The sequence below is a fragment of the Bubalus kerabau genome, chromosome 19 (assembly GCF_029407905.1).
Source record: "Bubalus kerabau isolate K-KA32 ecotype Philippines breed swamp buffalo chromosome 19, PCC_UOA_SB_1v2, whole genome shotgun sequence".
NCBI classification, from domain to species: Eukaryota; Metazoa; Chordata; class Mammalia; order Artiodactyla; family Bovidae; genus Bubalus; species Bubalus kerabau.
In genome coordinates, this window is record NC_073642.1 from 19,891,480 (window position 1) to 19,913,582 (window position 22,103).

Consider the following 22,103-nt stretch of genomic DNA (forward strand, 5'->3'; position numbering starts at 1 on the left):
TGAAATTAAGGACCCTCGGAGGGGTTTGCCCTGGGATTAAGATAGATGCATGTGCAGTGGCTGAGAAATGAGAAAGAGAACAGAGAAAATGTAGACAGGAGAAAACCAGAGAGGTTTTTTCTGGAGGGAAGAAACTGCCCAGCCTGCCTTGGGGGAAGGGAAGCGGAGAACTGGTTGGGATTCACACTGCAGGGGCTGAAAGGAGAGGCCTGTCAGCCCTGTTGGAAGGATATTGAGGGTCCAGATGCTGGAATATATGCAAACTGAACCAGGTCAGCCTGATTTTTCCCAGTTGCTTACTTGACAAGATGTGGTCATTCATTATTAAGTAGCTGTAAAAATACAAATTACCCACCTGGGTGGAAAATACTAGACAAGTGAGAGGCTTGGCCGGGCTGCTTCAGGTCACATGTGCATTATTCAGTTCTGCCTCTGGTCTGAGCCCTGCACTCCTGTGTTTCCCCACATCGTAGGAGTGTCCCCCAGCAAGGAGGCTGATGCCTCAGCACCCTGAGGCTAGAAGGAGGAGCTGGTAAGACATGTGGGGCATTGCTAAGACCCCGCCGGGCATGGGCACGCTAATGGCTTGTTTATTTCCTTCCCTCTTTCTCCTCCAGAAGGCAAGCACCACAAGACGTGTTCCTTTCCTCCCATCCAGAGTCTCCTGAAAACTGCAGAAGAGGCCTGAGTTCTCCCCCGATCCCTCTGGACCCTCCTCCTGGACAGCGAGACATACACACAGCAGAGAGCATGTTGAGACTCAGAACAGTAGTGCACCAAGCATCTCACTGAGCAAATCCACTGTCATCTTCATAATCTGATGAGGGAGTTAAATAGCGCAGTGGGGGCTTTCCTGCTGGCTCATGGGTAAAGAATCCGCCTGCCAATACAGGAGACATGGATTCGACCCCTGACCTGGGAGGATCCTACATGTGGTGGAACAACTAAGCCCATGCGTCACCAACTATTCAGCCTGTGCTCTCGGGGCCAGAAACCACAACTACTGAAGCCTGAGTGCCTTAGAGCCTGTGATCTGGAACAAGAGAAGCCACCGCAGTGAGAAGCCCATACACCGAAAGTAGAGAGCAGCCCTCATTCGCCACAACTAGAGAAGAGCCCGCGCAGTAAGGAAGACCCAGCATAGGCCCCAAATAAGTTAATTAATAAAATTATTTTTTAAAAAAAAACAAAAAATCCGTGAAATGGACCAGAAACAAAGAAGGGCAAGTCCTGGGTCTAAATGAAGCTGTCCGTTCTCCCATCCAGTCCGGCCTGGAGCAGTGCAGCCTTCAGCCAGGGCTTCAGGGACAGACTCCTGGAGCCTAAAGCCAGCCTTCCCGGGCTCCATCAATAACGCAGGCAGCCCCATGAATAATACAGCAGCAGCTGCTTCAGAGCACAGATTACCAACACCCAGCCCTTGCCCCAAGATGGCCTGGGGCCTAATTGCAGGGGCCCTGGGGCTTTCTGCAGATTAACTCAGCCTCATCTGAATCTGTGCACACAGACACTTGGCTGAACAGCCAACGCCAAGACTGGGTGTTTAGAAAACACTGATTCCCCGCCAGACATCACTCTGGTTTTCTTCTCCCCTCCGCAGTATCGGTGCTGTGGGTGGCAATCCTGGTGCCAGGTAGTGGAAAATGCGGAAGAGACCCAAATCTGTTGTCACAGAAGAAAATGTGCCCAAAGGGCATTTGAAGATGCCAGCATCCCGATCATTAAAAAAGTACCCAAAGATCTGAGTTAAGCCAGCCGTGTCACCTTGCGGGGGCCATAGGAGACTGAAGAGTGTCTCCTCCTCTACCAAAGCCTTGAGTCCCAGTAGTTGTGAATGTGACCTTCTTGGAAACAGAGTCTTTGCCGATATAATCAAGTGGGCCATAAACCCAATGACCGGTATCCATGGAAGAGGAAGGAGGGAAAGGATTTCCCCAGTGGTCACTGCAGGGAGCCTGGAGTTCAACCTCTGCTCAGGGAAGTTTCACAAGCCATGCTGTGCAGCCAAAGAGAGAGAGAGAAAGAGAAAGGAGGGAAAGATGAAAGACAGAGAGGTGGGGAAGATGGCCACGTGAAGACGGAGGCAGAGACTGGAATGGTGCTACCACAAGCCGAGGACCACCGGAGGCCACTAGGCCCTGGAAAAGGCAAGGACGGGCTCTCCCTCGAGCCTCTGCAGTGTGTGTATCCTGCTGCCACTCTGAGTTTGGACTTCTGGGCTCCAGAACAGGGAGAGGATCATTTTCTACTGTTCAAAGCCACCAAATTTGTGGAAATAGGTTCAGGCAGCCCTAGGATATGAAGACAGCAAGTAACTTCATTCTGCAAGGCTCTGCTTTTACTTCTATAAAGGGGAGCAGGTGGGTTCAATCTTCCGTCCTCACAGTTACCATGAGGGTTAGTGATGACCTATGTTAATATGCTTTCTGAAGTTATAGGGGCGATAAAGAGGTCAGGTTATTATTATAATAACAGTATTATTAGTCTGATTGTTATTTACTTATTTTGCTGTTGGTTGTTTAGTCACTATGCTATGCTAAGTCGCTTCAGTTGTGTCCGACTCTGTGCGACCCCATAGACGGCAGCCCACCAGGCTCCCCCGTCCCTGGGATTCTCCAGGCAAGAACACTGGAGTGGATTGCCATTTCCTTCTCCAATGCATGGAAGTGAAAAGTGAAAGTGAAGTCGCTCAGTCATGTCCAACTCTTAGCGACCCCACGGACTGCAGCCTACCAGGCTCCTCCATCCATGGGATTTTCCAGGCAAGAGTACTGGAGTGGGGTGCCATTGCCTTCTCCTTGTTTAGTCACTAAGTCATGTCTAATTCTTTTGAGACCTCATGGACTGTAGCCCACCAGGCTCCTCTGTCCATGGGGTTTCCCAGGCAAGAATATCTGAGTGGGTTACCATTTCCTTTTCCAGGGGATCTTCCTGACCCAAGGACTGAACCCAGGTCTCCTGCATTGCAGACAGATTCTCTACCACTGAGTCAACTGGGAAGCTTATTTATTTAGGCTGTGCCGGGTCTTCATTGCTGCACAGGTTTTTCTCTAGTTGCAGTGAGTGGGGGCTACTCTCTAGTTACTGTGTGTGGGCTTCTCATTGTGGTGGCTTCTCTTGCAGTGGAGCAGGGACTCCAGGTGCTGAGGCTTCAGTGGCTGCGGCTCACAGGCTCAGTAGTTGTGACACACGGGCTAGGTTGCTCCAAGGCATGTGGGATCTTCCTGGACCAAGGATGGAACCCAAGTCTCCTGCACTGGCAGGCAGATTCTTAACCACGGAGCAACCAGGGAACCCCTTAACTAGCTTGTTTAGTGACTTGAAGAGCCATGGCAAGCAGTCAGTGCCAGGACTGGGAGAAGGAAAGTGCCAGGATTAGCACAAAGCCATCCCCGAAACCAAGTTAATATTTTACCAAGTCGATTAAATCTGCAAATTATACCAGATGTAATTATCACTTTGCTTTAAGAAAATGAAATATTCCAGTCTATTTTAATCATGTCTGCTCTGTGCGTGCAGGGTATTAAGAGAAGCCTGTTGGAGATACACTAATGGTCCTTAGGGTATTTCTGAAGGGTTTCTGCACTGTGAGTTTATATCCTCTGATGCTTCTCGCCTTTGCCCAAATTGTATCATGGGATTCAGAATCCAAGCTTCTTTTCTTTCAAATTCATTCTTTATCTCAGAGGCAATCTCTTTGATTCTTGCTTGGCTTTCTCATCAGACCATTCCCATCTTCTTGGTAATGGGAAGACACCATCTTACCCAAACCAGAGACTTCAGAGAGCACTGTGCAACGCCAACTCAAGTTTCTCCAAACCCGTGCCATTGGAAGACTGCCGGCTACTCTGATGAAGTCTTGAAAGATGCTTCCAGTTTTTATCAGTAAGAAAAACAGACTGGACCAGTGAGAAGCAGTGGGCCAGGTGCTCAGCCAAGACCACACCCTTCATCGAACTCAAGAGTAAATGAGAAATGAGTGAAAGAAGTGTCTGGCACATGGCGAGGGCCCTGAGATGCTAACTTGTTTGGATTTTTTTTCCCTTTGGATTCCATTTTTTTTCCCATTGATTCCAAGGGGAGCTGCCATGTTGAGAGTGGCTTCTGGAAGGTGATGCAAAGTATGCGGGCTGTGGGGCTCAGTTGGGTCAGAAAAGAGCTGGTCTTTGAAAAGAGCAGACCTGGGTGGTAGCAATGCTAATAATCACAGTACTAATTCCCATTACTTGCCATGTGATGTCGGATCAGTTATTTCACTTGGCCAGGCCTCCAACCCCTCATCTGTCAAACTGGAGAATAAGGACATCCCCACCCCGCCGTGGGGTTGTTCCCTGAGATGAGAGTGGACCTCTTATACATTGCTGCTGTTGTTTAGTCGCTCATTCGTGTCCGTGTCTTTGTGACCCCGTGGACTGTAGCCCGCCAGACTCCTCTGTCCATGGGATTTCCTAGGCAAGAATACTGGAGTGAGTTGCCATTTCCTCCTCCAGGGGATCTTCCCAACCCAGGGACTGAACCACATCTCAGCACCTCCTGCATTGGCAGGCGGATTCTTTACCGCTGAGCCACAGGGGAAGTCCTTGTATACATTAGGGACTCAATATACATCTCTTCTTTCTCCTTCTCTGCTACTAGAAAAGTCATACATACTCAGCCTTCTGATGAGGAATCCCAACAGCATTCATTCTTCTATCAAGGATCAGAGGAGGGGCTGGTTGGGGCAGGCAGAGATCCCCCACGAAGGAATAGAATGTGCTAAGAAGCTGTCAAAAGCCCCAATTCAAGCCTTCTGTTCCTGCGGAATGTTGCTGGAAGCCTCACACCTCTACCCTTGTGATGATCTGGCTGCCCCAGTTCACAGAGCCATCTCCTCTAGGACCAACAGTCTTTCTTCCTGGAACTACCCAATCCTTCCCCACACCCCAGCCTGCAGGCTCCATTGGGCAGACCCTGGCAGTCTACATGGCTTGTGGCAGATGGCGCCATGTGGACTAATCAGGAAGTCAGACAAGAAAATACGACCCCCTCTTCCATTTGCCAGGAACTGGGATTGTTTGGATTTTAATCACAGCCACAGCTAAGAGCCAACATGAGGCCCCTCCAGCCAAGAGATAAATTTTCCACTCTCAACATTCAATTCTTCCTCAAAGAAAAAAAAAAAAAAAAAAAAAACCCTATCAGGCGACTGCTCCCTCAGAGAGGGGTTTCTTTATTTTCCAATATAATTCTTTCTTATTTAACAATATGACAGAAATAAAATACTCCGTGGACATGGTGCTTCTCCCACAGTGACTCGGCCTGGAGGGAACGTCTTCATTCCACCATAAGTCACAGCCAGCTCACTGGTGTATTGATCCTGGGCAAAGATGAATGCAGAGTCCCATGAGCCTCTGGGAGAAATCTGACATTTTCTTTAAATATATATCCACGGAACAACTGTTTCTAAAACTCCAAGAAACAGGTCACAGGGGCAGCAAACCATTGATTTAGCAGCCAGTGACTTTTAGAAGGAGCACTGAACGTTGTCTCGATAATTCCAACAATGGCAGACCAAGATGTCCCCTGGAGAGATGCTGTCCCTAGACTCCCATAGATGAAAGGGCTGGGTTCTTGAGAGAACTAAATAAAAGACTCTCAAGAAAGAGAGCCCCCAACTAGATCCTTTAGGGCAGGGCCCCTGGTCAGTTTTAAAGCAAGGTAAGGAAAAACTGCAATCACACATTTGTTTGAAAATTATCATAGAATGGATCCATCCTTGGATTGGAAGGGTTTTCCTGGTGGCTTTGATGGTTAAGAATCTGCCTGCAATGGGAGAGACCTGGGTTCAATCCCTGGGTCGGGAAGATGCCCTGGAGAAGAGAATGGCTATCCACTCCAGTTTTCTTTTCTGGAGAATCCCATGGACAGAGGAGCCTGGTGGGTCACAAAGAGTCAGACATGATTAAGTGACTAACACACCTGGATTGAAAAAAGACTGAAAAAGTTGGGAGATGGCTGAGCATAACAGTCACGATCTTGAGTCCATATGCTGCCATTCAACTAACAGGTGACCTTAACCAAGATACTTAGCCTTGCTAAGTACCCCAGGGTCCCCAAAGGTGGAGTGATAGTAGTCATTCTGACCTGATAGAATTGTTATAAGGATTAAATAACATACATAACTCAATAGATTGCTTGGCACAGTGCCTGCAACAAACTAAGATCTCAGAAATCAGCATTAGTGGTGATCAAAGCAGTCAGATTCATTTACCTTTAATATCTTGTCTACCTACAAAGATGGGAATGAACACAAGTGCATCAGGTGGACCAACCTGACGCTGAGATATCTCTGTGACATTGTCCAGTTTCTCTGTGTTTTATAAACTAACGAGTATATATTTGGGCTTCCCAGGCGGCGCTAGTGGTAAAGAACCTACCAATGCAGAAGACACAGGAGACGCCGGTTCAATCCCTGGATTGGGAAGATATCCTGAAGGAGGGCATAGCAACCCACCCCATTTTTCCCGCCTGGAGAATCCCATGGACAGAGGAGCCTGGTGGGCTACAGTCCATAGGGTAGCAAAGAGTCAGACACAACTGAATCAACTTAGCATGAACGCACGTGAGTATATATTCACCTTTTTTTCAAGATCAGAAGTTTTTATTGATGTACATCTGATGGTAGCCATATATGACCTGATATATGGTAGCCATATATGAACTCTGATCACTACAGCTATTGTGCTCGTAGCAGAGGAGAAGGCTAGTCCTAAGGTAGGAAGGCGGTTTTATCCTAAACCCTCCAACACTGTCAAAGAGACCCTCTCTGCCCTTCCCATCCCTGGAATGGCCTCTTTCAGCATCATGTAGACACCTACTCCATGAGGACGAGTAGGGTACATACAGGACTGTCATGACAATGTACATATTCTTTCTCCTGACCAACTGGGTCAGAAAAGGTTATGACTCTTCCTTGAACTCAGGTCTTAACCAGCTGGAAGGAGAACAAGTTGAAAGGCCAACAGCTTGGGCAGGGATCCAAGGTCATTCATTGCCTCTTGGTAAAGGATAGGAAAGCAATCTGCATTCAGTGAATTTGGATCGGAGTCACCAAGTAAAAGAGAAGACATGTGAGCAGTGTCTCTGGAACACTGAGTCCCTAATTCCATCCATGTCTCAATTCCTTTGCAGTTTATTCCTTGATTTGTTCTCTCAACATAATATGCTGTCCTTCCTGCACAGAGCTGACCCTGATGACTCACACGACAACATGAGTTATTTTTTCCAGCAGTGGTCACAGGTTTTTCACTCATCCATCCAATATGTGTTTGTGGAAAATGGCTAGCTGGGGTAGGAGCACACTGATCAGGCTCAGAATGCATCAAGGCTAAGCTTAGGTCCACAGGCGGATTGAATAAATATATGGGCTTTGTCCCTTCAAGATGCCCATACTCAAAGCCAAATAGGCTGACAGAAGATCATGAGAAGTGGAAAAGACATGCAATCTGAAACTAAAGGCTTATGTTCAAGTCCTGGTTCTGCCAATCCCTAGCAAGGTGATCTTAGCTGTGTCTCACATGCCTTTCTGGAGCTAAAAAACCCTCACCTTAAAGGGTGCAGATACCATTTTTATGGGAAGCATAATAATACCTACCTTGATTGACACTAGTGATGATAAGTCAGAGGTCATGTAAATGAAAGCACACCTAATAATCTACTTACATATTACAAATGTTATTTATTATAAACTAACTCTCTTTATTATTATAAATTCAATACTGTTATTAACTAATTACTAACAGGTCACAAAACTACATCCTGCTAAGAGATGAAATTCCTATTTTCTGAAATGTACTATGCCCAGAAAGAGTATCAGAAATCAAGGGATGAGGTGATTCCCTCTCACTGAACATGGTACACCCATGTCATCCACCCCAAAAACCCCTTCAGTTGTATGCCCGGCCTCCAGTGGCTTCATCCAACCTCTGACCACCACTCCACCAATATGGACAGTTTTCAAAACTGAACTTACAATTCCCGAAGACTCAGCGTCTGGAAGAGCTGCCATGAGAGTGTAGTGAGCCGGTTACTTGACAGGTTTCTGCAAGACGGACAAATAAAGAAAATTACAGGACAATCTGGAATAAGTCTCGCTCTGTGTAGTAAGCATGGTCATCTCATGGGAGCCTAGCTCAGCTGTGCTTCTCCTTTGTTCCATTCGGCTAACAGCACATCTGCTAGTAGTCAAGGCTAAAGATCATGTCTTGAGAGGATGCTGAGACCTTTTAAAGAAAAGACTTTACAAATCGAATGGAATAAATAAATTAATAAAATTTTCTTGGTCATTCTCTGCTGTCCTCTCACCACAATAAAATTTCACCTTTTTAAGCCCACCCTCTTTCAGGAGGACAGAGAACCCTCAGGGTAGAGCGTATACAAACCAGCAAGTATTTTTTTCAAATGAAGTACAGTTGATTTACAATGTTGAGTTAATTTCTGCTGTACAGTGAAGTGATTGTTACACAAAAGTGCATTCTTTTTCACATTATTTTCCATTATGGTTTATATAAGTAACTGAATATAATTCCCTGTGCTACACGGTAGGACATATTGCTTATCCATTTTACATACAGTAGTTTGTATCTGCTAATCCCAAACTCTTAATTTATCCCACCTCCCATTTTTTATTACTGAGGCATAGTTGACTTACCAAAAGAGCTGTACATATTTATATGTCTTAATGAGTTTAAAATAATATATATATATATAATGATCACCATAAACAGTGCCATAAACTTAACTGGTACCTCTAAAAGTTTCTTCCCTCCTTTTTTTATAATAATATTTAATAGAACATGTACCCTTTTCCCAAAACTGTAAGTGTACAATACTGTATCGTTATTGTATATTGTATATGCCCTACCCTATACTGTAGATACCTGGGACTTCTTCACCCTTCATAAGTGAGGCTATTGTGCCCTGTTACCAACAAACATTCTTAACATTCACACAAGTCAAAAAAAAACTCCACACCTATAATTCCTTCAAGCCAGTTCCTCCCCCAGCTACCCTGCCCATCGATGATCAAGACATCAGCCTTTTTGTTCACACTTCTGTTCTCCTCCTAATGGCTATTTAATTGTTCTCATTAGGATGTACAGGGAAAGGAGCAGTCATTAGTCTTCTGAATAAAAGAAGAAACACACCCACGGTTATTACTTTGCCAGGCTCAACAAACAACTTTCGATGTGATAACAGTCCTTCAAGGCAGCAGCTGGAGACATTGGAGTCAAAGTGGCACCTCAGGAATTGTGGGGACTCATCTAGTGATGAGAAAGGAGAGCAGTAAAGACTGCACTTAGGTAAATACCTATTCACACACACAAGCACGTGCATATTTATGTCTATCAAACATGTCGGTAACAAAGGAAACACAGGCTCCTGTTCATACACATATGCGTAGACTTACAAGTGCACCTATATTTAGAGGACTTCTATAACAAATATTTGTTCACAGCCAAATATAGGCTCCACTAAGGAACGAGGGGGTGGACAGTAGATAAGGTCTCTTGGGAACATATGTTCAAGTTACAAATGAATAAGCAAGAGAATTGCAGTTTGTGATGAGTAGAATAAAGGGTCTAAGCAAAGTGGGGCAAGAAACTAATGGGGAAGAGAGACGGGGCTATGTTAGAAGTGTATAAGACCTTACTGCTTATCCATTTTATATATAGCAACTTGTATCTGCTAGTCTAAAACTTCTAATTTATCCCTCCTTTTTTATTTTACTATTAAGGTATAGTTGACTTTCCAAAAAATTTTGTCCATATTTAATGTATATGTCTTGATGAGTTTAAGATAATATATATCTATGAAATAATCGCCATAAACAAGCATTCTGAACATTCCACAAGTCAAAGGCTTCCATAAATGCCCTCTGAGAGGGGACATGGGAGCTGAGACAAGAGGAGTGAGGCTGAGCTGAGGGCCAGGGAAGGTGTGTTCCAGGCAGTGGGAACATCAGGTGTGAAGCCCTGAGAGGGATAAGGGAGCCAGAAAGGAGGCCAGTGAGAAAGTAAGTAGGGGAAGTGTGGTCTAGGATAAATAGGAGGGAGACTTCCCCGGCAGTCCAGTGGTTAAAACGCTGCACTTCCAAGGCAGGGGTTGCTGGTTTGATCCCTGGTTAGGGAACTAAGATCCCCATGCCATTTGGTCAAAAGATTTTAAAACTAAAAGTAGAGTAAGCACCCAGAAGGGGCCATGCCACACCCACCTTTTGGGCCAAAGTAAGGCGTCTGGATTTTACTTTAAGGAACAATGGGAGAGCACCGAACGGTGTTAAGTAGGGACGTGGCGTAATCTAACCAGCATCTTTAAAAACAGGAACCCAAGACTGGAAGCCATCAAAGCAATTAGGAGATGCTGCCATATTCCAGGCAAGAAGAGAGCACAGAGATGATTAAGCTGATGAATTCAAGCGAGGTGGTGAGGGAGAGCTGCCAGAATTCCTGTGGGGCTGGATCAGGCCACAGAGGGAGACTTGAATGCCCAGGAGAGTGGTGCTGTCATTTAATGAGCCCAAGGCTGCAGAAGGGTCCCCACTGGAGAGTGGCATGGAGATCAAGACCTTCCCCCTTGCAGACACTAAGCTTGAGATGCCTGTTTGATGTCCACAGAGAGACATAAGACAGCCTGCTGGATGTGTGGGCCTGGAGCCCATTGGAGAAGCTCATCCTGGGTGAGGTCACAGAGGGTAATCATGGCTCATCGGAGGAGCAGATAACAAAGCCAAGGACAAGCTGCAGGACAGGGCTTCCCCTTTGCATTTGAGGCAGCTCTATCTTCGTGACATGGGCTTCCCTGGTGGCTCAGACGGTAAAGAATCTGCCTGCAATGCAGGAGACCTGGGTTGGATCCCTGGCTCAGGAATATCCCCCGGAGAAGGAAATGGCAACCCACTCCAGTATTCTTGCCTGGAGAAGGCAGAGGAGACTGGTGGGCTACAATCCATGGGGTCACAAAGAGTCAGACATGACTGAGCAACTAGCACTATTTGGGGGCAGCCCATGACTGTGTGGGGGAGGAAGACCCCGTTCTTGGGGCGCAAGGGACTGGGGACAAAGGGAAGTTCTCCAAGGAGGTGTACCCCAAAGTTACTGTCATACTCTCTCACCAACTCCCAGCACTCTCTCCTTGGCCCTCTTTAGAAGGGCCCCTCATACCCCCTCGCTGTCACTAACTTCCTCTCTGCAGGGCTGTGGAACGCTGGTGTGAATGCCAACACAGCCTAACCCTATAGCCTATAAACCAAAAGCCTATAAACCGCCTTTTAATGACTGAGTAATACTCCATCATGTAGCACATCTTTACCCATTCATCTGCCATTGAATACTTAGGTTGCTTCCATGCCTTAGCTGTTGTAATAGTGTTCCAATACAGTACCCTAATTTTAAAAAAAAGCCCATAAACCTTAACCCATCTGCGTGCTCAGCTTCACAAAACCCCTAACAACGGCATATCTTTTTCCTAAAAACCGCCTCATTCCCCCACTGAATTGGAAGGGAAGGTGGCTGGAAGAACTGCATGACGACCATGAGGACACCCAGGCGCCCAGCTCCCAGCAGAGCATCTCCTGCTCGGAAGGGAGGAGCAGGCGATCAGACATGTACGCCCATTAGAGTCGTGACCTTACACCCAGGAGTGGACCTGAAGCTGAAGCTCGGGGTCAAGAATAACAGGATTGAATACCACCCTAGGTATCTCCATTACCATCAGCTGCTCTGATGTTTCCATAAAGGTGAGTTTATGCATCAGAACCTTGTTGCTGGTTTACGCACAACAGCACCAGAGGCAGCAGAAGTTAGACAAGGCCCTGGGGCCTTGAGCTCTCTGCCCGACTCCAGCACAGCCTGGAACAGAGTTCCTGGTTCTAAAGCTGAGCAGCGGCTGCCATGAGAGGCAGCAGCCGGGAACCCCAGGTTCACCGCGCCCTGGGAAACATGCCCCGCCCCCGCCCCCATAGGAAGGAGGAGGCGCGGACCCAGGAGCGGTCCAGGTAAAGTGGGGACCCTCGCCCGTCTCTGAGGGAAGAGCAGCCCGGAGTTCTTGGGGGGCCCGAGGCAGGGAGCAGGCTGCAGCAATGTCCTTTCACAAAGGTCAAGTTTTGCTACATTAGGCAGAAATGTCAAGAGAAAATTGGATTCCGAAAGAAAGAAAATAACAGGCATTCTGGGCAAATAAAGAATAAGAAATGGCATTATCTCCTTATTACAAGTTGAGGGGGAGGGGCAGGGGAGACCAGATACAGGGGAGGGGGGATCCCGCTCTCCCAGGGGTGTCCCCTCTGTAGCTCCCCACCCCAGGCCTCCCCCACCCACCAAGCCCCAACTGGGGGAGAAAGAGCCCCTTGCATTCCTTCAGTTCTTTGGCCAGATGGAGCGGCCATGGCAGGACTCAAGGGCTTTGTCCATGACTGCCCTCTTCCCTTCCTCCTCCTCCATGGTCCACAAACCACCTTCACCTTCTGGGGTCCAGATCCTCTTCTTCTCTCACCTCCTCCTGCCTCCCCACATCATCTCCAAGACCAAAATCTGCATTCACTAAGGGCTTACTCAGTACCAGCCTCTCCGCTACTTGGGGCTTCCCCACTGGCTCAGTGGTAAAGAACCCGCCTGCCAATGCAGGAGACTGGGCTTTATCCCCAGGTTGGGAAGATCCCAGAGAAGGAAATGCCAACCCACTCCAGTATTCTTGCCTGGAAAACCCCATGGACAGAGGAGCCTGGCAGGCTATGGTCCATGGGGTCGCAGAAGAATTAGACACAACTTAGCAACAAAATAACAATGATAACAACTCATTTACCCACTTTTGCTTTCTCGATTTCATTTAATATTTACAGCAACTGTACAAGGTGGGTATTGCTATGATCTCCATGCAATAGATAAGGAAACTGAGGCTCAGAGGCTGCCAATCAAAGTTGAACAGCTCTGAGCAGTCTTAACGTAAAGACTCGGGCAACCGGCAACAAAATGACATACCTAGGAACATTTGCAACCAACACACAGGCATGTAAATGCCCAGGTCCACATACACACCGCACAGTGCCTGTCCCCAGAGAGAGCAACGCTGTGCTGCGCAAGTCCCGGGAGGAGAGCGTATATACAACCTGGACAACCGCACACTGCGGCCTGCCAGAGACGCACAATAGAAGCATCCAGCCCAGAGGCAAACACACACACAGAGCAAGAGTAAAGGCAAGCATATTCACCCCCAACAAGGCAAGCAGGGCACGCCTCTGGCCATCCTGCCCTCGGAGGCATCTATAAGCGCTCACGGTGCTGGGCAGATTGGAAAGATGAGGTAAAGAGTTTTAACTGACTTACCACCCGCTTACCACCCACTGCCCCTGCTTTTCCTTCTAGCTGATGCCTCGCCTGTATTCACCTGTCATCAGTTATTGATGGGCCGGTTACCCCACTCATCAGACAAAGGTTTAATTAAGAACCATCCTGCCTCTGAGCTGCATAGCAGCCCCGAGCCTCCTCCCCCACAGATCCATTATCACCCGTCTCTGACTTTTGCTCGAGTCCGTGGCCAGTTTCCAAGTCACCTGACCGCTGGAATTAATTTGGTGAGCAAGATTTTACGAGATGATGCATCAAACCCTTTCCCAAAACCAAGCCCCATGCCCTCGCCCCGTATGCCTCATCTGAGACTACCGAACAAAGCCATTAATTTTTTCCTGCACTACTGCTCCTCTCACAGCCCAGACTCTGGGCCCAGAGTAGTGAACAACGGTGATGCAGCTCCTGGGTGCTCTGGAAACAAGGCGCCAGATGGCCAAATCTGACCCTGAGCAGGAGACAGGCTGAGGTGGCCCCTCCAGTGTTAGCCCCGTGGTGAACAGAGGGAACCTTAGGATGGAAAGTAGTTTCGTGACCCTCCTAAAGGGGCACCCAACTGCAGCAAGATGGAGCCCCAAGATTCGGGAGGATGTCACCCTCTACCCTGGGAACCCTACCATCCAACAAAAGCACTCAACACAGACCCTGAAATGTAGAGAAGGACAAGCAATGGAAGGCGAGGGAGGCTAATTGGGAGATTGGGATTGACAATATGTACACCGTGGGTGCAAAGGGACACGACTGAGCGATTAGACTGAACTGGACTGATCGCTGTGCTCAGTGCTTCCGTCATGCCCAACTCTTTTGAGAACCCATGGACTACAGTCTGCCAGGCTCCTCTGTCCATGGAATTCTCCAGGCAAGAATACTGGAATGGGTTGCCATTTCCTTCTCCAGGGGATCCTCCCGACCCAGGGATCAAACCCAAGTGTCCTGCATTGGCAGGCAGGTTCTTTACCATTAGCGCCACCTGGGAAGCCCCATATATACACTGCTACTGCTACTAAGTCCCTTCAGTTGTGTCCGACTCTGTGCGACCCCACAGACGGCAGCCACCAGGCTCCCCTGTCCCTGGGATTCTCCAGGCAAGAACACTGGAGTGGGTTGCCATTTCCTTCTCCAATGCATGAAAGTGAAAAGAGAAAGTGAAGGCGCTCAGTCGTGTCCGACTCTTAACGACCCCATGGACTGCAGCCTACCAGGCTCCTCCATCCATGGGATTTTCCAGGCAACAGTACTGGAGTGTGGTGCCATTGCCTTCTCCACATATACACACTACCATATGTAAAACAGATAGCTAGTAGGAAGCTGCTGTATAACACAGGGAGCTCAGTCCAGTGCTCTGTGATGACCTGGAGGGGTGGGATGAAGGTGGGAGGGAGGTTCAAGAGGGAGGTGATATCTGTAAACTTATGGCTGATTCACAAGTGGCGCTAGTGGTGAAGAATCCTCCTGCCCATACAGGAGACTTAAGAGACGCGGGTTCTATCCCTGGGTCAGGAAGATCCCCTGAAGGAGGGCAAGGCAACCCATTCCAGTATCCTTGCTTAGAGAATCCCATGGACAGAGGAGCCTTGTGGGCTACAGTCCATAGGGTTGCAAAGAGTCACACAACTGAAGTAACTTAGCACACATGTGGCTGATTCATGTTGTTGTACGTCAGAAACTAACACAGCATGGTAAAGCAATGTTCCTCCAATTAAAAAAAAATAAAAAAGATGGACTCTGCGGTCAAAAGAAGCCAACCAGGTGAATACTTCTGTTCCCCAAACACTGAGACAACTGGGGGCTGACCCTCCAGTTTGCTAAAAAGGTTGAGAAGGAGACGCTAATTCCCACCCACGAAGCGATGCTGAAGATGGAAGTCTCCGTGGACTTCCCAGATTAAGGGTGTGGCTGACTTCAGAAGTGCTTCCTGTCCTACCAGCAGAGGCAGGCCCAGGGCAGCCTGGGTCTTAGGACTCGAGTGTGGAACGACTGTTGGCCACAGGTGCCTAGCTATCCCTATGCTACGGAGCCCTCAGAAGCATTGAGCATATCCAATTGGATATATTTTTCACAATCTGCGTTAAACCCTGGGTGCTCCTCCCCCAACCCAATTGATTTTCCTTTTTCTTGACTTATTGTACTAGCTAGGATTTTCAGTGTGATGTTGAGTATAAGAAGTAAGACAGCTTATTTTCCTTGTTACTGAACCTAGAAGAAAAACATCCAGTGTTTCATCACTGAATATGATGTTATTGATGCACTTTGCTAGGTTTCTCATAATTTCATCTGCCTACAACCTTATTTTTTTGAAATTTGGGAATGTAATGTATGGCAATAGATATTAAAGTAAATATTGTTTTTTCATCTTTGAAAAAAAAATGATTAAGGCTAAAGGAGGCATGAACCCTAATCCAACATGGTTGGTGTCCTTATAAGAAGAGATTAGGACACAGACATGCACGGAGGCAGATGACAAGAAGACACCAGGAGGAAAAGTCAGCGTCTACAAGCTGAGGCAAGAGGCATCAGAAGAGAGGAACCCTACTGACACCTTAATCTTGGACTCCCAGCCTCCAGAACTGTGAAGAAGTCATCATTTCTGCTGTTAAGGCCACCCTGTCTGCAGCATTTATGGCAGCCCTAGCAGACAAGCACACCTATCCTCAGCCCCTCTTTTGCCCCCAAGGTCCTAATAGCAGAGCTGGCTGCCCAACTGTGATCTCTGAAAGCATCCAAGTCTTGATTTTCAGTCCCTCCCTCTCTGTGCCTATGTTTCATCACCCCAGGAAACCAGCTTCCCAATCAGGGTCCAGCCACGAAGATGCAATCTGGAGCCTGTCCGCTTGGTCAGCTCCTGCCCCAGGCATATGCTAGTCTCCTCTTGCAAAAGATGGTTACAAGAGAGCACAGAGACCCAGGAGTGTGCTCAGCTGGCATCCCAATCGTGAATGCCATAGTCACCGACTTTTCCTAGAGGATTCACCCTGCTGCTTGCAGAAAGCATTATTCTAAGAACCGTACGAAGCTCCAAGACTTTGGCCACCTGATGCAAAGAGCCAACTCATTGGAAAAGACCCTGATGCTAGAAAAGTTTGAGGGCAGGAGGAGAAGAGGGTGACAGAGGATGAGACAGTTGGATGGCATCATCGACTCAGTGGACATGAGTTTGAGCAAACTCTGGGAGGTAGTGAAGGACAGAGAAGCCAGGTGTGCTTCAGTCTGTGGGGTCGCAAAGAGTCAGACAGGACTGAGTAACTGAACAACGAGCTCCAAGCATCAGGTGTGGCCACCCAGAGAACAACAAAAGGCCACCCCCTTCCACTCTCACAAGCTCACGGGGGCTGTGGCTTGGTGACGTCATCATGATGTAATTCTGACTTCCTCCATCCACGAATGCAGCATATGAAAGAGGCCGTTCTTCCTTCCTGAAGACCCCACACCCCCTCAGTGATTTGTCTCTGCCTTTCGAATTTTTCCCACAAAAGAACTATCTCTTTGGTCTTCTTGAAGACAGTCAACTCCCTCCCCTGCTAAGCCACACCAAGATTCATTTGAAATCGCTGACGGATGTGGAGGAAAAGTCCAAGAAAGAAGAATTCCTTGATGTAGCACTAGCCCTATAGAGAGTTTGCTTAAAAATGAACAAACCACAGAGAAAGAAGAGGCTGGCAGAACCAGGGAGCTTCTCCCAGAACCAGGGAGCTTACACTTCATGATCTTGAACGTGGACTTTGCACACACCAGTCCCACACCAGAGATGCCTGCTGCCCACTGTGGGGCGAAGTGAGGGTGGCTGCCCTCAGCCTCCTTGAAGGAAGGAAGCTTCCAGTCATCTCATCACTAGGGCTGCTGCCCACCCCCGAAGGGTCCCCCCTGAGCCGACCCCCTAAAATCCAGCCCCTATGACAAGGAAGCAGATGCCGCCACCCAGTGTTCCTCTTGAAGGCCAAGAAGTATTTTTCTACGTCGTTGATATATTTACTTTCCCCTCAATTAAATTGCTGTAAAAGGGGGGTGTGGGTTAAAGCCATTTGAGCCATTTTTATTCAGCTAAATTACACTGGATGGCTCATTTAATGAACTTTAATGAAGCCAAAATGCTTTCTCTAATCAAATCTCAAGTGACGTGACTGGTGTCTTGACCTGAGATCAGGAGACTGGAGGCAGCTTGTCCACAAGGCCTGGGGCTGAGCTAAACCCTGGGTTTCCCAGAGAACGTTCCTGGGAAGCCGAGGTCTTCTGTGTGCTAATGGGTATTACAAGGCCAAAAATCTCATGCTGCTTGAAAAAAATGGCACTAAATGAAATTAAACAGGCTTATTTACTGCAGAACTTCTCAGAACTTTTACTGAGTGAAGGATCTGACCCATCAAGTCTCTCAAATTTGTTGTTGTTCTTGTTTAGTTGCTCCATCATGTCTGACTCTTGGAGGCCCCATGGACTGTGGCCCATCAGACCCCTCTGTCCATGAGATTCTCCAGGCAAGAATACTGGAGTGGGATCTTCCTGACCCAGGGATTGAACCTAGGTGTCCTGAACTGGCAAGTGGATTCTCTACCACTGAGCCACCTGGGAAGCCCCTCTCAAACTTACTGGATCCCAGAACCGTCTTCATGAAATGTCAGGCAAAAATAATCACTGCACAAAATATACTTAGAGCTGGGGTCCCCAAACTCCGGGATCTAATACCTAATGATCTGAGGCAGAGTTGAAGCAATAACAATAGAAATAAAGTGCACGATAAGTGTAATGGGCTTGAATCATCCTGAAACCATCCCCCTCAACCTTCGGTCTGTGGGAAAAACTGTCTTCCATGAAACCCGTCTCTGGTGCCAAAAAGACTAGGGACTGCTGATTAGAGAAATAATGGTCATAATAAGAAGTATATGTTTGGTTCTTATCCACAGTTCCTGACACAGAGTTCCCGAAACCCTTGTTATTTCTTTAAGGACAGATAAACAGGAGCATCTTTTGTTATGAGACTCAGTCTCCTGTCTTCAGTTCCTAAAATTGCTTCAGAGAGTGAAGTGACTTTAGAAATCCCCTAAAGATGTGCATCTGGTTGTCAGGGGAATCAACTATGAGTAGAGGGTTGCAACTTTTAGTCCCACCCCTGATCTCCAATGAGGGGAGAGGAAATCTATCACCAATGGCCAATGATGCAATGAGGCCCCCATGAAACCCCAGGAGGGTAGGATTTGGGGTTGGGAAACCAGAATACTTCTGTGTGTCACCATGTCAAGCTGCAAACTCCATGGGGACAGAGGTTCCCTTGTTTAGGACTTTGTTCTTTATATCTCTTTATCCAGCTGTTGATTTTTTTTAATAGTTATTTATTTGGCTGCACCAGATCTTAGTTGTGGCAGGCAGGATCATTAGTTGAGGCATGTGAACTTAGCTGTAGTATATGGGCCCTAGTTCCCTGACCAAGGATTGAACCCAGGTCCCTTGCACTGGAAGCATGAAGCCGTAGCCACTAGACCACCAGGGAAGTCCCCATCTGGCTGTTGGCTTGTATCATTTAATGTCCTTTGCAATACACCACTGATCTAGAGAGTAAAAGAGTTTCTTGAGTTCTGCAAGCCGCACTAGCAAATTGATCAATGGCACCCCACTCCAGTACTCTTGCCTGGAAAATTCCATGGATGGAGAAGTCTGGTGGGCTGTAGTCCATGGGGTCGCTAAGAGTCGGACACGACTGAGCAACTTCACTTTCACTTTTCACTTTCATGCATTGGAGAAGGAAATGGCAACCCACTCCAGTGTTCTTGCCTGGAGAATCCCAGGGATGGCAGAGCCTGGTGGGCTGCCGTCTCTGGGGTCGCACAGAGTCGGACACGACTGAAGCGACTTAGCAGTAGCAGCAGCAGCAAGGAGTGGGTCATCGAACCTCTGATTTCTAGCCAGTTGCTCAGAAACCCAGGTGACAACCTGGACTTGCGATTACCATCTGTAGTGGAGGGTGGTCCGGTGGGACTGAACCCTTAATCTGTGTAGTCTGATGCTATTTCGGGGTAGATAAGGTCAGAATTGAGTTGAATTGTGAGACCCTCAGCTGGTGACCCAGAATTGCTTGATGGTGGGGAAAGTCACGTTAGAATTGGATGCAGATTCATTAATCATTGAGTGCCAAAGTCAGCAAGCTATAGCCTGTTGGCCAGCACTCTGCTTTTGTAAATAAAGTTTTATTATAAGACAGCCATGTCCATTTATTTGCACATTGTAGCTTCTCTCTGGTGGCTCACATGGTAAAGAACCCACCTGCAATGCAGGAGACCAGGTTCCATTCCTGGGTCGGGAAGATCCCCTGGAGAAGAGAATGACTACCCACTCCAGTATTCTTGCCTGGAGAATCCAATAGGACTGGTGGGCTACAATCCATGGGTGTGCAAAAAGCTGGACATAACTGAGGGAGTAAGCATGCATGTACTATGTCTACGGTCCAGGTGGGATAAATATCTTCCAAAATGTCCACGGCCTCAACCGCGGAATCTGAATACATCAGCTTCTAGGGCAAAAAAGACTTTGCAGATGTGATTGACGGTATGAATTGAGATGAGGAAATTACCTTTAATTATCCTGTGGCCCCAGAGTAACCACAGAGGTCCTTAAAGGTGGAAGAGGGAGGCAGAGAGGTCAAGAGGGCTGCAACACAGAAGAAAGCACAGAGGGATGTAATGGGGGGAGGGGATCAAAAGCCAAGACATGCACGCGACCTCGAGCAGCTGGAAGACGCAGTGAAATGGATTCACCCCTAGAGGCCCCAGAAGGGAACCTGGCCTTGTCAACACCTTGAGTTTAGCCCAGGGAGACCCGTGTGGGACCTGTAACCCACAGAGTGTAAGAAAATCACTTTGTCTTTAAGCCAAGTCCACAGCAACTTGTTATACCAGCAAAAGAAAACAAACACAGGTCCCTTCTGCACTAGAGCAGCAGGGTTGAGCCGCTGTGACAGAGACCGAAAGGCCCTCAAAGTCTAAAATATTTAGTATGTGGTCCCTGGTGGCTCAGACAGTAAAGAATCTGTCTGCAGTGCAGGAGACCCAGGTTCGATCCTTGTGTCAGGAAGATCCCCTGGAGGAGGAAACGGCAACCCGCTCCAATATTCTGGCCTGCGGAATCCCATGGACAGAGGAGCCGGTGGGCTACAGTCCATCGGTCACAGAGTTGGACGTGACTTAGCGATGAAACAACAAAATCCCAAAAAAGGCCTGAAAGTCAGCTTCGCTCCTTCACTTCGCTGCTTCATACCAGACCTCGAGTGTCACCGAGACTATTCTGGGGGATTTACTCCCTGGGAGTTTCTTTTCAGACAAATTAACAAAAAGCTAATTGCCTTGAAGTACGTGAGCAGTCACTGGAGCCCTGGGCAGGCACAGCCCAGTGGCCACAGCCTGGCAGACGCGGGCATTTCTAGCAGTGGCCCGCTCAGGGGCAGAGCAGGCTGGCCTGGCTGGGGAGCACCACCACCCCAAGAGAGGCTCCAGTCCATGGAGGATGATGTGGTGATGGGGGCCAAAGCATCACACCTACTGTTTACTCCAGAGCTGTCGTGGCAGGAGAAAAGCAAAGATGCAGAGAGCATCTGTGAGAAAACCTGGAAACAGCGATACAGTCTGCCCTCTGCATCCTCGGGTCCCACATCCACTAATTCAACCAACCATGGATGGAATTCACAGCTGGTTTAATCAGTGGATGCAGAACTTGCACATAGCAAGGGCAGGTGGTGCTATGCTGTTTCACATAAAGGAGCTGAGCATCCTCGGAGTTTGGAATACGGCCAGAATCTGGGAACCAGTCCCCCTAGATGATACTGAGGGATGACTACTGTAGAGAATAAGAGTGAAGCAGGGACTGTTGAGGGAAGAGGGAGCCAGAGGTGAACCTGGTGTAGGCTCTGCCTGGGCATCTACGTGAGATGCTGTCAGGACCAGGGAAACCTGAGACCAAGGGAGGCAGGTGGGGAGGGAGACAGGCAGGGGCAGGAAGGCCATGCTGCTCTTCAAGATGCAGAAAGCACTTTCCTGCTAATTACCTGGTAGCCAGGCCAGTCACCTGTCTTCATTCTGAGATCTACTCTTGGGATTTAAGGGAAATTTATGAGAGTCCCTTGGACTGCAAGGACATCAAACCAGTCAATCCTAAAGGAAATCAAACCTGAATATTCACTGGAAGGACTGATGCTGAAGCAGAAGCTCCAATATTTATGACACCTGATACAAAGAGCTGACTCACTGGAAAAGACCCTGATGTTGGGAAAGACTGAGGGCAGGAGAAGGGGGTGACAGAGGATTCGATGATTGGATAGCATCGTTGACTCACTGGACATGAGTTTGAGCAAACTCTGGGAGGCAGTGAGGGACAGGGAAGCCTGATGTGCTGCAGTCCCTGGGATCACAAAGAGTCAGACATGATTTAGTGACTGAACAACACATGGCTGTCTTACAACTGTGAGCAAAAAGTTGCTTTGGGCCTTTTTAAACAGAAATCGGATTAGGCTGACATGGCATCCCAACCCTCCTTCAAGATGAGCACTTGAAGAAACACAGGCCAGGTGTGGATTTGAGGAAAGCATCTGCAGAGAGGTTTTCCAACTCAGTATCAGCATCACCCGGAGGCTTGTAAACCAGACAGCCAGGCTCCACCTCCCTCCAGAGATTCTGACTCAGGCCAAGAATTTGCATTTCCAGGCAGCTCCCAAGGGATGCTGATGTTGTTGGTTTGGGAAGTTTA

At 48.0% G+C, this 22,103-nt stretch overlaps 1 protein-coding gene across 3 annotated transcripts in view; it reads right to left on the minus strand.

The window, feature by feature from the left end:
- Positions 1–22,103, minus strand: part of NTRK3 (neurotrophic receptor tyrosine kinase 3) — a 425,220-nt gene that overhangs the window by 292,632 nt on the left and 110,485 nt on the right. For all 3 annotated transcript variants that reach the window (XM_055556823.1, XM_055556822.1, XM_055556824.1), the window contains exon 4: positions 8,012–8,080. In XM_055556823.1, coding sequence (XP_055412798.1) covers positions 8,012–8,080 — 69 coding nt within the window. The remainder of the gene's footprint in view (positions 1–8,011; positions 8,081–22,103) is intronic.